Source organism: Primulina tabacum, chromosome 2, assembly GCF_025594145.1.
Source record: "Primulina tabacum isolate GXHZ01 chromosome 2, ASM2559414v2, whole genome shotgun sequence".
In the NCBI taxonomy this organism is placed as follows: domain Eukaryota; kingdom Viridiplantae; phylum Streptophyta; class Magnoliopsida; order Lamiales; family Gesneriaceae; genus Primulina; species Primulina tabacum.
In genome coordinates, this window is record NC_134551.1 from 1,983,882 (window position 1) to 1,996,476 (window position 12,595).

A 12,595-nucleotide genomic window follows, 5' to 3' on the forward strand; every position below is an offset into this window, starting at 1 on the left:
TCATGCGATTTTTACCACACATGATAATATATAACATTTAAAATACTCATCCATGACCTTACCTTGTTCTATTCTTTTATTCTTTTTGGGTTAGAATTGAATTAGATTTCATGGCTCTTACAATGTTTACACGTGGACCAAGAAAAAGATTGAAAGCACAACATGCACACTAACAAAAATAAACAAAATGCTCAAGTTAGCAAAATTGCATTACCTTGTGGTATGACTGTAAAATCTGCATATTTATAATTTAGTAATCAGCAAAAACTGGGCTGGGAGATTTAACACAAATTCTTTCGGAGTCATTTTCCATGGACGTCCACTAATCACTTGTTTTGGATATTGGAGTAGCATAAAGCAATAACAAAGAGAAGAGAGCATAATTAAGTGGCAGCACCACACCTCTCAAATTATGCCCAAGCTTCAACACACTCCACACCAATCACCAAAGCCTCTCATGTTTGCGGCGTTTTGTTTGATTCTGTTATCTTCTAAATTATCGTTTATTTCTCAGTTCTCACCTTCCGCTGTAAACAAATATATCGAAAATCCGATTGTTTGATTTGTCAGTGACTGTACCTTTTGATAAGGACTACCACTTGATTCAATATTTTCTTTTATTTTACTCTTTTGACTAATATTATCCCCTCCCTCCATGTATACGACTCAACCTCGTATTTCCCAGGTGCAACCTGTCAAGCAACCATTCCTTTTAATTGCTTAGCTCTGAAGCCATCGTTCATGCATAAATTTTTTCTACTTCAACTCTACGCTTCATAATTTCTCTATAATTTTCTTGTCCAATTCATTATCTTTATTCCTCCTCTGCTCACTTTTGCTTCAATGGCGCCGCCAAATGATACCGTCAACTCGAATTGCGAAGTCCTTAATTCCACCAAACAAGACTACTACTTTGAACTCCATGATGGGAAGCTATCGGTCAGAAATGTTCCATTACTCACTCAGGTTCCAGGCAATGTTACTTTCAAGTCTTTGCCTTCAGTTTGCCGATCCTCAGATGCTCCCTTTAACCTCATCCACCGGGCCGAATCCTTTTATCACAAGGGTGGATTCCTGGGATTCAGTCTCGATGAACCTACGGATCGTGTGATGAATTCCTTGGGGAGATTCACAGAGAGGGACTTCGTTAGCATTTTCAGGTTCAAGACTTGGTGGTCCACTCAGTGGGTTGGAAAATCGGGTTCCGACGTACAAATGGAAACACAATGGATCATGCTAGACGTCCCGGAAATAAAATCTTATGCCGTTGTGATTCCAATAATTGAATGGAAATTCAGGTCGGCCTTTTTTCCTGGAACTGATGGCCATGTGATGATCTGTGCGGAGAGTGGTTCCACTACTGCCAAGTCGTCGTCTTTCGATGCGATCGCCTATATTCACGTGTCCGACAACCCTTACAATTTAATGAAAGAGGCCTACACTGTCATTAGAGTTCACCTTAACACGTTCAAGCTTATTGAAGAGAAATCACCACCACCCCTTGTGAATAAATTTGGTTGGTGTACCTGGGATGCATTTTACTTGACAGTGGAGCCTGCTGGAGCTTGGTATGGAGTCAACGAATTCGCAGAGGGAGGGCTAACCCCGAGGTTCTTAATTATTGACGATGGCTGGCAAAGCATCAATGATGATACAGACGATGTGCATGAGGACGCAAAAAGTTTCGTGCTTTTGGGAACTCAAATGACTGCCAGGCTTCACAGGCTTGATGAATGTGAAAAATTCAGGAGGTATAAGGGTGGTTCACTCTTGGGGCCTAATGGTACTTCATTTGATCCTATGAAACCGAAGAAGCTGATCGCTAAGGCTATTGAGATAGAAGTGGTTGAAAAATCCCAGAAGAAAGCCGCTCAATCAGGATTAACTGATCTATCTCAATTTGAAGTTGAGATTGAGAAACTGAAGAAAGAATTGGACAAAATGATTATAGGGGGAGATGAAGGAGGCAAGGATTTGAGTAAAAACAGTTCAAGTTGCTCCTGCAAGTCTGAAAATATCGGAATGAAAGCATTTACTAGAGATTTGAGAACAAAATTCAAAGGATTGGATGATATATATGTTTGGCATGCACTGTGCGGCGCCTGGGGTGGGGTGAGGTCAGGGGCAACTCATCTGAACTCCAAGGTTGCGTCTTGTAAACTGTCTCCAGGGCTCGATGGAACCATGTCTGACCTCGCAGTGGTGAAAATTATCGAGGGCTCTCTTGGGTTTGTGCATCCTAATCAAGCCTATGATTTCTATGATTCCATGCATTCTTACCTTTCGAAAGTTGGAATCACGGGAGTGAAAGTGGATGTCATACATGTAAGCAAATTCTAGTATTGCTAAAATTATCACTCGTACTTGTACGTACATGTATTTTTAGGCATGTCAACTGTTAAACTAACATACTTTTTTGAAATAGTGTCTAGAATATGTATCTGAAGAATACGGAGGAAGAGTTGAGATTGCCAAGGCTTATTACAAGGGACTGTCAAAATCACTAGCCAAGAACTTCAATGGGACTGGACTCATTTCCAGCATGCAGCATTGCAACGACTTCTTTTTCCTCGGGACCGAACAGATATCAATAGGAAGAGTTGGTAAAACAAAACAAAAGAATTTCTATTATCCAATAAAGAATTGATCAGAGACACTGATTTTCTCTGTGATATACTCTGTGTTTTGATAGGGGATGACTTTTGGTTTGAAGATCCTAATGGTGATCCTAATGGAGTGTTTTGGCTACAAGGAGTTCATATGATCCACTGTGCCTTCAACAGCATGTGGATGGGTCAATTTATACAACCAGACTGGGACATGTTTCAATCCGACCATGTTTGTGCAAAATTTCATGCTGGCTCAAGGGCTATTTGTGGCGGGCCTGTTTATGTTAGTGATTCTTTGGGTGGTCATAATTTCAAGCTGCTCAATAACTCGTATTCCCCGACGGCACTATTCCTAAGTGCATCCATTTTGCTCTACCAACAAGAGACTGCCTCTTCAAGAACCCTCTTTTTGACAGCAAATCCGTTCTCAAAATATGGAACCTTAACAAGGTGATCAAGAACTTTAATTTACGTATTGCAACAATTCTCATTCTTATTACAAGTTCAGAAATTTTAGAATATTCGATTGGTGTAATTTGACAGTATGGAGGGGTGATTGGTGCTTTCAACTGCCAAGGTGCTGGATGGCACCCCAAGGAACAGAGGATCAAAGGATACCCTCAATGTTACAAGCCAGTTTCTGGTTCAGTCCGTGTAACAGACATCGAATGGGATCAAAAGGCCGAAACTACTGAAATGGCAAAAGCCGATGAATATGTAGTCTATCTTTGCGAGGCAGAGAAACTATTCTTAGAAAGCCGTGATTCTGACGCAATTCCAATCACCCCTTCAGCCCTCGACGTTCGAATTATTCAGCTTCGTGCCGATCAAGAAACTTGTTCAGGGCGCTAAGTTTGCACCTATTGGACTGACCAGCATGTTTAACAGCGGAGGGACCATTCTAGGCCTGCTGTATGATGGAGTGATAGCTAAGATTGAAGTCAAGGGCGGTGGCGATTGATGGGCCTACTCCAGTGTTTCTCCCAAGAAAGCGTACGTGAACGGAATCGAGGTTGGATACGAGTGGTCGGAAAATGGCAAGCTGGGAGTGCACATTTCTTGGAATGAAGAATGTGGTGGCATTTCTAATGTATGTTTAGTATTCTGAATATGATTGTGATCAAATATATGATGATGCATGTACTAATAAAAGTGCTTGTCAGCCAATATAAAGTAGCAGGATTCTAGTTTTTGTGTGCTGTTTATGATTCCGTTGTTATTATGAGTATGAATTTTGAGAATCTGAAAAAGTTTTTTTTAATGATGTTTGTATGGGGGCGTCTCTTTGTTCGAAAGTGATTTAAATCATCAAAAGACACCAATGGATTGATATGGTTGTAGAAAACTCGAAAAAAGATCACACACACCCCTTTTCATGAAACATAAACCTTGACGACTAGGTGTCACTTTTCAGGCGTCTGGGCAAACGCTCATACAAAATCTGGAGCGCTATGTGACCAACAAAGGTGCCCAACGCCTGACTAGCTGCCTAGAAATTAAAGACAACACTCCCCAGCGCCTCCCCTATTGTCTGGGAATTCTTGATGCATCTCCAACGACCATCTTGTCATCAATTTCATTGGTACGCAAGATTCAAGATTTTAAAAAAATTCTTTCAGATCATTTTGTTCTATATATTATGTTCATTACAATTTATTATATAACATAAAATCAACTGCTTGAATTTTAGCTTGAGAAATAATTTTGAAAGTAAGTTATATAAGTTCTTATAAATCGTCTAATATGATAAGAAATTAAGCACAGATAAATAATAAAATGATTCAAATTGTTTTTTAGAAAATCATTTTTTTAAAATTTTTGTAGTATAATTGATATTACGTGCAACGCACGTGCATCATGCTAGTAAAATTAAATGCAAGGAAAAACGGGCTTTCACTAGCTTTTTTTGAAAGAATGACTTTACGTTTTCGTCTCTTTTATTCCATCTCTTTTTGTTATTGGATAAAGTTATATATATCCTTGAGTTCAAACATCCTCATTTCCTTTTGCATGGTTATTAACTGGACGAAATGTGATGAACGCTTAATATTTTAACATTTGTTTGCTAATGCCTCTTCTCAGGTACACTATTTTCATGAAAAAAGATTTATCTTTGGGCTTCGTTAGTATTGTGTTGTTTTATTTTCTACTTGTTTGTATTAATGCATTGAAAATGCAGGCCATGGTTGATGTGGCCAAAGAAGTTGGAGCTGATGCTGTTTCTCGTGGATGTACTGGAAAGGGAAATGACCCGACATACTTTAGAATTTCTGTAGACAGTTTGATTCCTATTGAAGTTTCTCCCTTCACGAATGAAGGGAAGAGAAGACGCAATCGAATATGCTGTAAGGCATAATGTCCCTGTTCCAGTGACAAAGAAATCCATCTACAGTAGAGATAGGAATCTGTGGCACCTCAGTCATGAGGTAGGTGGTGATTACATGTGCTTTAGAACCCTTTTATATTATGATTTTCTGTGAGGAAAGTTCTTAGATTTGCTATATTCATACCCTTCGGATTTTATTGTGGCACCAGAATAACAATTCACTGTGACTAATGAGAGGACTGCCCATTCTAAGCCAACATATTATCGTGTTATGAACTTCTGGAATGGGAAGGATTGTCATATTTGCATAATCAGTTATTTGGTTGTCATTAAAATCAACAGAATGTGTTGGATGTGGATCTTTATTTAAATTTTTTAATGACTCTGATCATTTACTGTGAAAATGCCCTTCACAATTGTCTAAATATTGATATATAAATGTTCAAGGGGAAGATCCAGCAAATGAGCCCGTGGAGAACATGTACATGTTGACCCGAAAGAGCTATAACTTCTTTAGTTCTCATTTTAGAATTGTTTTAATAACTTTTCTACAATTTTTTCGCATACTTTAAATATAGGTTTGCGAATAAATAGATATCAAGAAAAATTAACATCATTAAGAGCGATGACGCAAAATCTATGCTAGATCTTGCAAGTTATCGAGCAAAATTATACGTGTGGAATTAAATTCAAAAGTATGTTTGAACATATTCAAGTTTGTTTCAAATTTGATAATTTCAAACTCAAGTTGGTTGATATTCGAGCAGCCAAGGGGGCAAACAACTGTCTGAATGGTAACAAGATATATTTTTTACTGAGGGAATTGTTCTGAATTCCCACTGACAGCATCGTATATATTGAAAGCATTAAGAGAGAATAATGCAGCAAGCATCCAAGAAGACTGGATATACCGTGCTGGGCAGGGAAATGCGATACTGTGCAGATGCAAATCCTTACCTACTACTTAGCTCTGTTCAGCACTCGATAGAGCCCATCAATTTCCTCCTGCGTGCCATCGATGGTTGAATAATGAAGTCGTTAACTCATAAGTCATAACACAGCAAGTTAAAATAGCATCATGTTATTTACCTTGTAATTCTTAAGCATTCTGTCTCGTCTCTTCTTCAATGTTGCTGTCACCAATTCTTTTTCAGACAATTCAAATAGCTCAGGTTCCACGATTATATCTTTGATGTACTCGAAACCTCTCAGCTGTCCAAGCAAATTTGAAACAATCCCATTAAATGATATTATGTCAGTACTCTGCCTTAGTTTGCTTTTAAAGAATGTGAAGAAAGTGACCTTATTTCTGTCGGCTGTAGATTTGAGCTCAAGGATGATGTGATCTTTGAGCTGGTTTAAAGAGCATAGCTCCAGAAAGGTGGATTCTTTATGGCCATTCTGCTTTCCCCATTTCATGGTGTTGTCTTCGTTTGGAACAACTACTGCGACTAGCTTCGACTTGAAGCTATCCCCGTACACCCATATCTAAAATACACAGTTGGAACTGAAGATTATAATATAGTTATTTGAAAAAAAAAAGGAAAAAAAAAAGAGAGAGAGAGAGAGATTAAGTTGAATGATGCTTGCTTGCTTACATCTTCCACAATCGGGGTGATACCATAAACTTTTTCAAGATATTCAACTGCAACATACTCTCCCTGAGAGAGCTTGATTAGGTTCTTCTTCCTGTCGATAATTCTAATGATCCCATTGGGTAACATCTCTCCGATGTCACCTGAGGGCAGATTCATGCAACAATTTAGTCAAGAAGCAATGACCTAATGGATATGGGAAATGATGACTCGAAAACGAACCCGTATGGAACCATCCGTCTTGGACTACTTCCTGAGTCAACTCTGGGTTCTTGTAGTATCCTGCAAACGCTGATTTCCCTTTGATGCATATTTCACCACGAGAAGGATTCGCAAGTGGATCATAGCCCATCTCTGGAACTTCCTCCAGACGGATTTCGGTATACATGAAAGAAGAGCCAACTGTTCCAATCATGCACATCTCATCTGGAAAACCCAGCGTTGCCAATCCACAACTCTCAGTCAACCCTGCCCACCGAAATTAACAGACCACGTACAACTTTGAGATTCTATAGACTCTATTTTTGTTCTTAGTTTGACTAAGATAAATATATTTATTTACCATATCCTTGTACCACAAAAGCACAGGATGTGACCCGTAGGAATTCTTCTATCTCGGTGCTCAATGGCGCACCCCCGGACACTATGAGACGGATCCTTCCACCTAACCTGTTTTTGACCTACAAATGAGAAAGAAAACAAGTCACTTTTTCTCTCTTTACTTCTAGGACTCTGCATGAGTGTAAAATCTAAGAAACTCTAGATCGGATCCAATGCAATCAGACGCACCAATGATAGTGGAAAATGGGATAACAGATATGATCAAGATAGACATTGAAGCTTAACATAAAACTGGAGAAGTAAGAAAACCTTTCCAAAAGCAAGTAGATCAGCCAGTGGTGATGCATCTTTTTGTTTGTACCCGCGATTCATCCAAAAAAGTTTGCTGTATCATAGGAAAAGATTCATTTTTAGCATCAGTTTTTGCTTCAATACGAGTAGCAAGCATATACTATCAAAGAAACAATTTTGAAGACAAAAGGCTAACGAATGGACAGGTTTTTACTATTTGTAAAGCCAGCTGAAAATCCTCCTCCTCCTAGGGTTGAGTTCTTCAACAGCTTTGAGGACCCCTGAAGAAAGATAAACCAAATGAGAGTGTAAACAATGACAGCGAATTGGCGCTAGCAAATATGATAAAAAAACATCAAAATTTTCATGCCTTCATGCACTCTTTCAAAAACTCGAGGTACTCCTGCCAAAAATGTCGGTTTCAACTCCACCAAATCGTCCCTTATTTCGTTGATTTCCTTCAGTACACTCAATGGAAATAAGATTATCAAATATGATACATAAATGAACACCATATCCTCATCTGAGTGAACTCTGAAGTTCAGAAAAGACGCAAAAAACAAACATTTTAGCAGCTTACCCCATGATAGTATCCGACCGAAGCACCCTTGTAGAAAAAGAATTCTTCAATCATGCGATCGAGAATGTGAGCAAGGGGTAGGAAAGATATGTACACATCGTCCACTGTCATCTATTGAGGCTCCCAAATCATAAACATGTGAAAACATAGAAATACTAAACAAGGACCAACCAGAAAAAATATGATAGGCCCGAACTAAAAGGCGGCAAATGGATGGAAATGCGCGGTTACCTTGTCTTCGAATTGCTCCATGAATTTTTCGACCCCGCTAATGCATGTTATAATGTTTTCATGGGTCAAAATTACACCTTTTGGATCGCCGCTGGTTCCACTTGTATACATAATCGTGCATGCATCAGATGGCTTTGGTGAAAAAATTCCCGATGGCTTTTCTCTTCCCTGATATGAAATGCACATAATTCAAAAACATGAAAGAACGGGTAAAAAAGGGTGAACTCTGTGCAATTCAAAAACGTAAAAGGACCACTGGACTGGTTTATCATACCACAGCAAGAAATTCGGTCCAAGAGTAAGGTTTGATGCCGATAGCGGCTGCTTCGTCCCGCTGTCCCTCTGTCAATGAAGAGAAGCACACAATAACTGCAACCAAAAGAATTTTTTACATCAAAGATCTTTTCGGAAACTACTGACTGATTAATTCATATTGATTCATGCTTACATTTTATCCTTTGAGCACTGGTGCATTCAGGGCTCATTAGCTGCAATATTAGGGAATTGTTTAATTCATGAAAACAATCAAGTGGATTGATTAATCCTAAGGTTCAACCAAATCCATAAACCAATACAGAGTTTTGCTAGGCTCACTTGTTTCACTTTCTTATCTTGAACGAAAACGATATCAAGCTCAGCATGATCTATTATGTAGTTCACAGCTCCAGCCCCTGCACAATGGAAAATGACATTATTGAAGCCTCAAACGTCATAAACTCGCCCGCATATGTTAATAAGAACCAAATCATACTCCCGAATATTGTTCTTTTTCTAGCTATGAAAATCCACACATCAGATTACAATCGAGAAACAATTTGCAGCCAACTATCCTAGATATAGAACAGTGTCAGTAATAGACTAAGGCTGACGAATATCGTACCAAGAGTGTCGTAGAGAGGAACACAAATTAAACTGTGAGCATTGCAGGCCTGAACAAGAGAACACAACCCAAGTTTAAGAACGCGAATTAAAGGGGAACAAGATTGAGATAAACAGGCTAGTCTAATGAACTGACCTCCATTGCCACAATCCACTGAGGACAATTTGCGCCATAAATTCCAACTCGAGCTCCCTGTGACAGAGTAAATTGTTAAAGTTTAAGCCTATTGATCGAGACGTCTTCTATGAGTTCGAGTTCTTGCGACAACCGGTTTCAACATCGTATAGAGCATGATTGTCAAAGGTTCAAAAAAACCTACAGATTAAAAGTGCATCTATCAAGCTGGTTTTTGTTGTCTAATGATTAACGTATCACATTTCATTATCGGACACTAGCTGGACATATATTTATTGACCTCCGACTTACGCATATATGTTGGGTGTGGGCATATTCTAGCATAAATCTCTCCTGAACTCGAGATTTTGGGACAACCAAATTCGATGAAAATCGGTAGCGAATTCCCCTAAAGCTTGTAGGATGGATGGCTAATGATATTTTGATGAATAGCAATACAAAAAACCAAAATGCTTGCATGCAAGAGTGAAGGGAATGCAGTCTCTTACAGGTTCAATGCCATGCGCTCGCAATGCCGAACCAACAAGCAGAGTTTCCTGGTACGCTTCCTTGTATGTCTTCCACTTGTAAGGGCCCCACTGAAGAATATGAAATCCCATAAAATATAATCAGAAAGCAAACACTTTTCAACACCAGATTTACTCACAACTCTGACATGCAAAAGCAGGAACATGATCCATCACACAGGATAACAGCAGTAAAAAGCGTGGCACCTTCCCGTCGACCAACTCACGCCATCCCAGCATTCTATTGCCAGAGTACTTTTCAAATGAAGTTCTGCGCATAAAAACACATTTGACTTGTCAGTCGACAGACTCGCAAGACTTCGGTTTAAACAAATAACACATAATAGGCGCATTTTTCGTAGCAAGTGACCTGAAAATTTGCCAAGCGGTGGATAACTCAGGATTAATCGGCGGAAACGCATGCTCCGCGAGTAGATTACGATACACGGGACCAACCGATGGCTTTCCATCTCGGCCTTCCCTTCCTTCTTCCACCTTGACACCGAACTTCTCCATTCCCCCGCTGAAATCAGCAGAATCCTAAGAAAGAACAAGACTCACAGCCATAAAGTATTATTCAATGTAGGAAAGCAAAAGTCACGATTGACCCAACACTACATATGTGGATATATGTATATATGACCAGTTCTCTCTGAATTTCTTTTAAAATATACAGTACAAAACGAGCATAAAGAATTATACATCGACTTACTGAATTGCAAAAGAATGGCCAATGAATTCAGTCTACGATCGAGAAAAATGCAATGGATGTCGGCTTAGATACTATCATGCAAGTGTAGCAGATGAGGAGTACTTAGATAAAGAAGATGAAGATGACTACGACGGAAGAGTGGCAATTGGCAATGTATCCTTTAATAAACGGTTGAATGTGCAAGGTAGCATAATACGTGCCAATTGGGAAATGGAAATAGATACCACCTAACTTTTATAATCATGTAATTTAATATAAAATCTATTTTATATAAAAATCATTTGAAACTCATGTATTCTTTATTGTATATTATGTGAAAAAATAAACCTCGGTCCAGCATAAACAATATCGTTATGTGTTCATGGGACTTCAGATACATATATATATCTCTATAGATATTTCATCAGTCCAAATATATAAATTTGTTTCACACATATTGAAAATTCGTTGGAAAAGTAAAGTTTATAAACAAAAATTCTATGAGTAGGTATCTTGTGAACATTCTCACGAATCTTTATCTGTGAGACGTAACAACCCTTAGCGATATTCATAATAAAAAGTATTACTCTTAGCACGAAAAATAATATTTTTTCATGGATGACCCAAATAAGATATCCGTCTCACAAAATACGATCCGTAAGACCGTCTCACACAAGTTTTTGTCAAATCTTATTGTGCATTTAGTTAAATGCATTCAAAAAAATATTTTACTTTTTTCAAAATTGAGCTAAAAACAAGAAAATAATATTAAATATAGAAACTAGATGATATATTTGGGATAACCGAAAAAAGAAAAGAAACATAATTAATTGAGATGGAGTATGTGTGTATGTGTGTGTCTATATATGTAATTCTATATAATGTTCTTCTATCGTACTCAACTCTGTACACATCAATCTATTGAATGTAATAAATCATATTCATATCATATATATCCAATATATGAGTGGTAATGGACCTCGTAGTTAGAAAACATATCAAAATTATATATATATATATATATATATATATTTAATTGGTTTGGTGGTAACTATTAATGTGAGTTGTTGAAATACCCGTGCTATTACTATTAGGAGTGGGAGTTGAAACCAAACTTATGAAAAGTCGGGTAATTAATTAATGCAGAGCCCACCGTCAACGCCCAACCATCTTCCATTCAATATATTTCTTTTTTAAAACGGTATCACGAATCTCTATTTGTGAGATGGATCAACGTTACCGATAGTCACAATAAAAAGTAATATTCTTAACATAAAAAATAATACTTTTTCATGGATGACCCAAATAAGATATCTGTCTCACAAAATACGACCCATGAGACCATCTCACGCAAATTTTTTTCTCTTCTATTTACCATACATACGACCTGCCAACATATAATTATGTACTTTTTTGTATTTTTCTCTCAATTGTATTAAAGAATAAAAATAAATAAAATATATTTCATTGAAATTCGATTTTTATTTGAAATTGTTTACTTTATTTGGAAAAAATTCCCGCGGCATGGCAGAAAGAGTTGGTACGTTGTGTGGCTACAACGTTAACTCAAATATTTCAATAATGACGATATTATATATTTATATAATTTTATTAAATCTCATTATTCCAATTAAATGAACCTTATTATTATTATTGTTGTTGTTGTTGTTATTATTATTATTATTATTAATTCAGTGTAGTCGACCACTGAACAAATTAAGAAGATATTTCTGGAAAATAAACATTGATTAATTAGTTCTAGTTATAAATACTTAACAAAATTATTGTTGATATATGAATATTTTCTACAATTCTTGTACATTGAAAAATTATTGAGCAAGTTATAAATACTTATAATTATTATTAACTAATTTATTAACAAAAAAAATGTAAATGAGTTCCTATGTGTGTTGTCATCTTTTTCATTTAATTTGGAAATGTATTAATCTAAATAATCCCAAGTTGTCAAATTTTTAACGGTCTTGTGTTAATTCAAATATTATATTTGACGCATGTTCATTCAATGCCTTAACATGTACAAAAGGAAATTCATTTATTACTCTATAATGTTAGTTGTCTCGTATCGGTTAGATAAAATAGCTATGAGTGATATATATGGTCTTGGACAATCCTCCCTCCTTGAGCTAGCTTTTGGAGTTGAGTTAGGTCCAAGTTCCAATCTTAACATGT

The 12,595-nt window shown here is 37.2% G+C and overlaps 1 protein-coding gene, 1 long non-coding RNA gene and 1 pseudogene across 3 annotated transcripts; 2 read left to right on the forward strand and 1 right to left on the reverse strand.

Moving 5' to 3' along the window:
- Positions 1-646: 646 nt before the first annotated feature.
- Positions 647-3,844, forward strand: LOC142524048 (stachyose synthase-like; annotated as a pseudogene).
- Positions 3,845-4,498: 654 nt separating this feature from the next.
- Positions 4,499-5,675, forward strand: LOC142524070 (uncharacterized). Its single transcript, XR_012814822.1, has 2 exons — positions 4,499-5,416; positions 5,538-5,675. It is a non-coding gene; the product is annotated as an uncharacterized LOC142524070 (long non-coding RNA).
- LOC142524056 (long chain acyl-CoA synthetase 1-like) lies at positions 5,592-10,597 on the reverse strand. 2 transcript variants are annotated; one of them, XM_075627791.1, is made up of 20 exons: positions 10,427-10,597; positions 10,085-10,254; positions 9,922-9,985; positions 9,697-9,786; positions 9,209-9,265; positions 9,074-9,122; positions 8,788-8,864; positions 8,642-8,681; positions 8,468-8,562; positions 8,194-8,361; positions 7,963-8,073; positions 7,753-7,840; positions 7,597-7,663; positions 7,401-7,476; positions 7,093-7,210; positions 6,753-6,998; positions 6,534-6,673; positions 6,238-6,423; positions 6,025-6,147; positions 5,592-5,940 (listed from the first exon to the last, which is right to left on the reverse strand). In XM_075627791.1, exons 2-20 carry the CDS (start codon positions 10,228-10,230, stop codon positions 5,896-5,898), a joined length of 1,986 nt encoding a protein of 661 aa, XP_075483906.1. In that variant the 5' UTR covers positions 10,231-10,254; positions 10,427-10,597; the 3' UTR covers positions 5,592-5,895. The 2 variants fall into 2 exon arrangements, with proteins under 2 accessions (XP_075483906.1, XP_075483914.1); XM_075627799.1 differs by having other exon boundaries at positions 10,529-10,549.
- Positions 10,598-12,595: the final 1,998 nt, after the last annotated feature.

Coding starts and splice junctions, on each gene's coding strand:
- LOC142524056 (XM_075627791.1), bottom strand. CDS start 10,230: ATGGAGAAGTTCGGTGTCAAGGTGGAAGAAGGAAGGGAAGGCCGAGAT. Junction 6,148..6,237: donor CTACAGCCGACAGAAATAAG/GTCACTTTCTTC, acceptor TTGCTTGGACAG/CTGAGAGGTTTCGAGTACAT. Junction 5,941..6,024: donor GAATGCTTAAGAATTACAAG/GTAAATAACATG, acceptor GATGGCACGCAG/GAGGAAATTGATGGGCTCTA.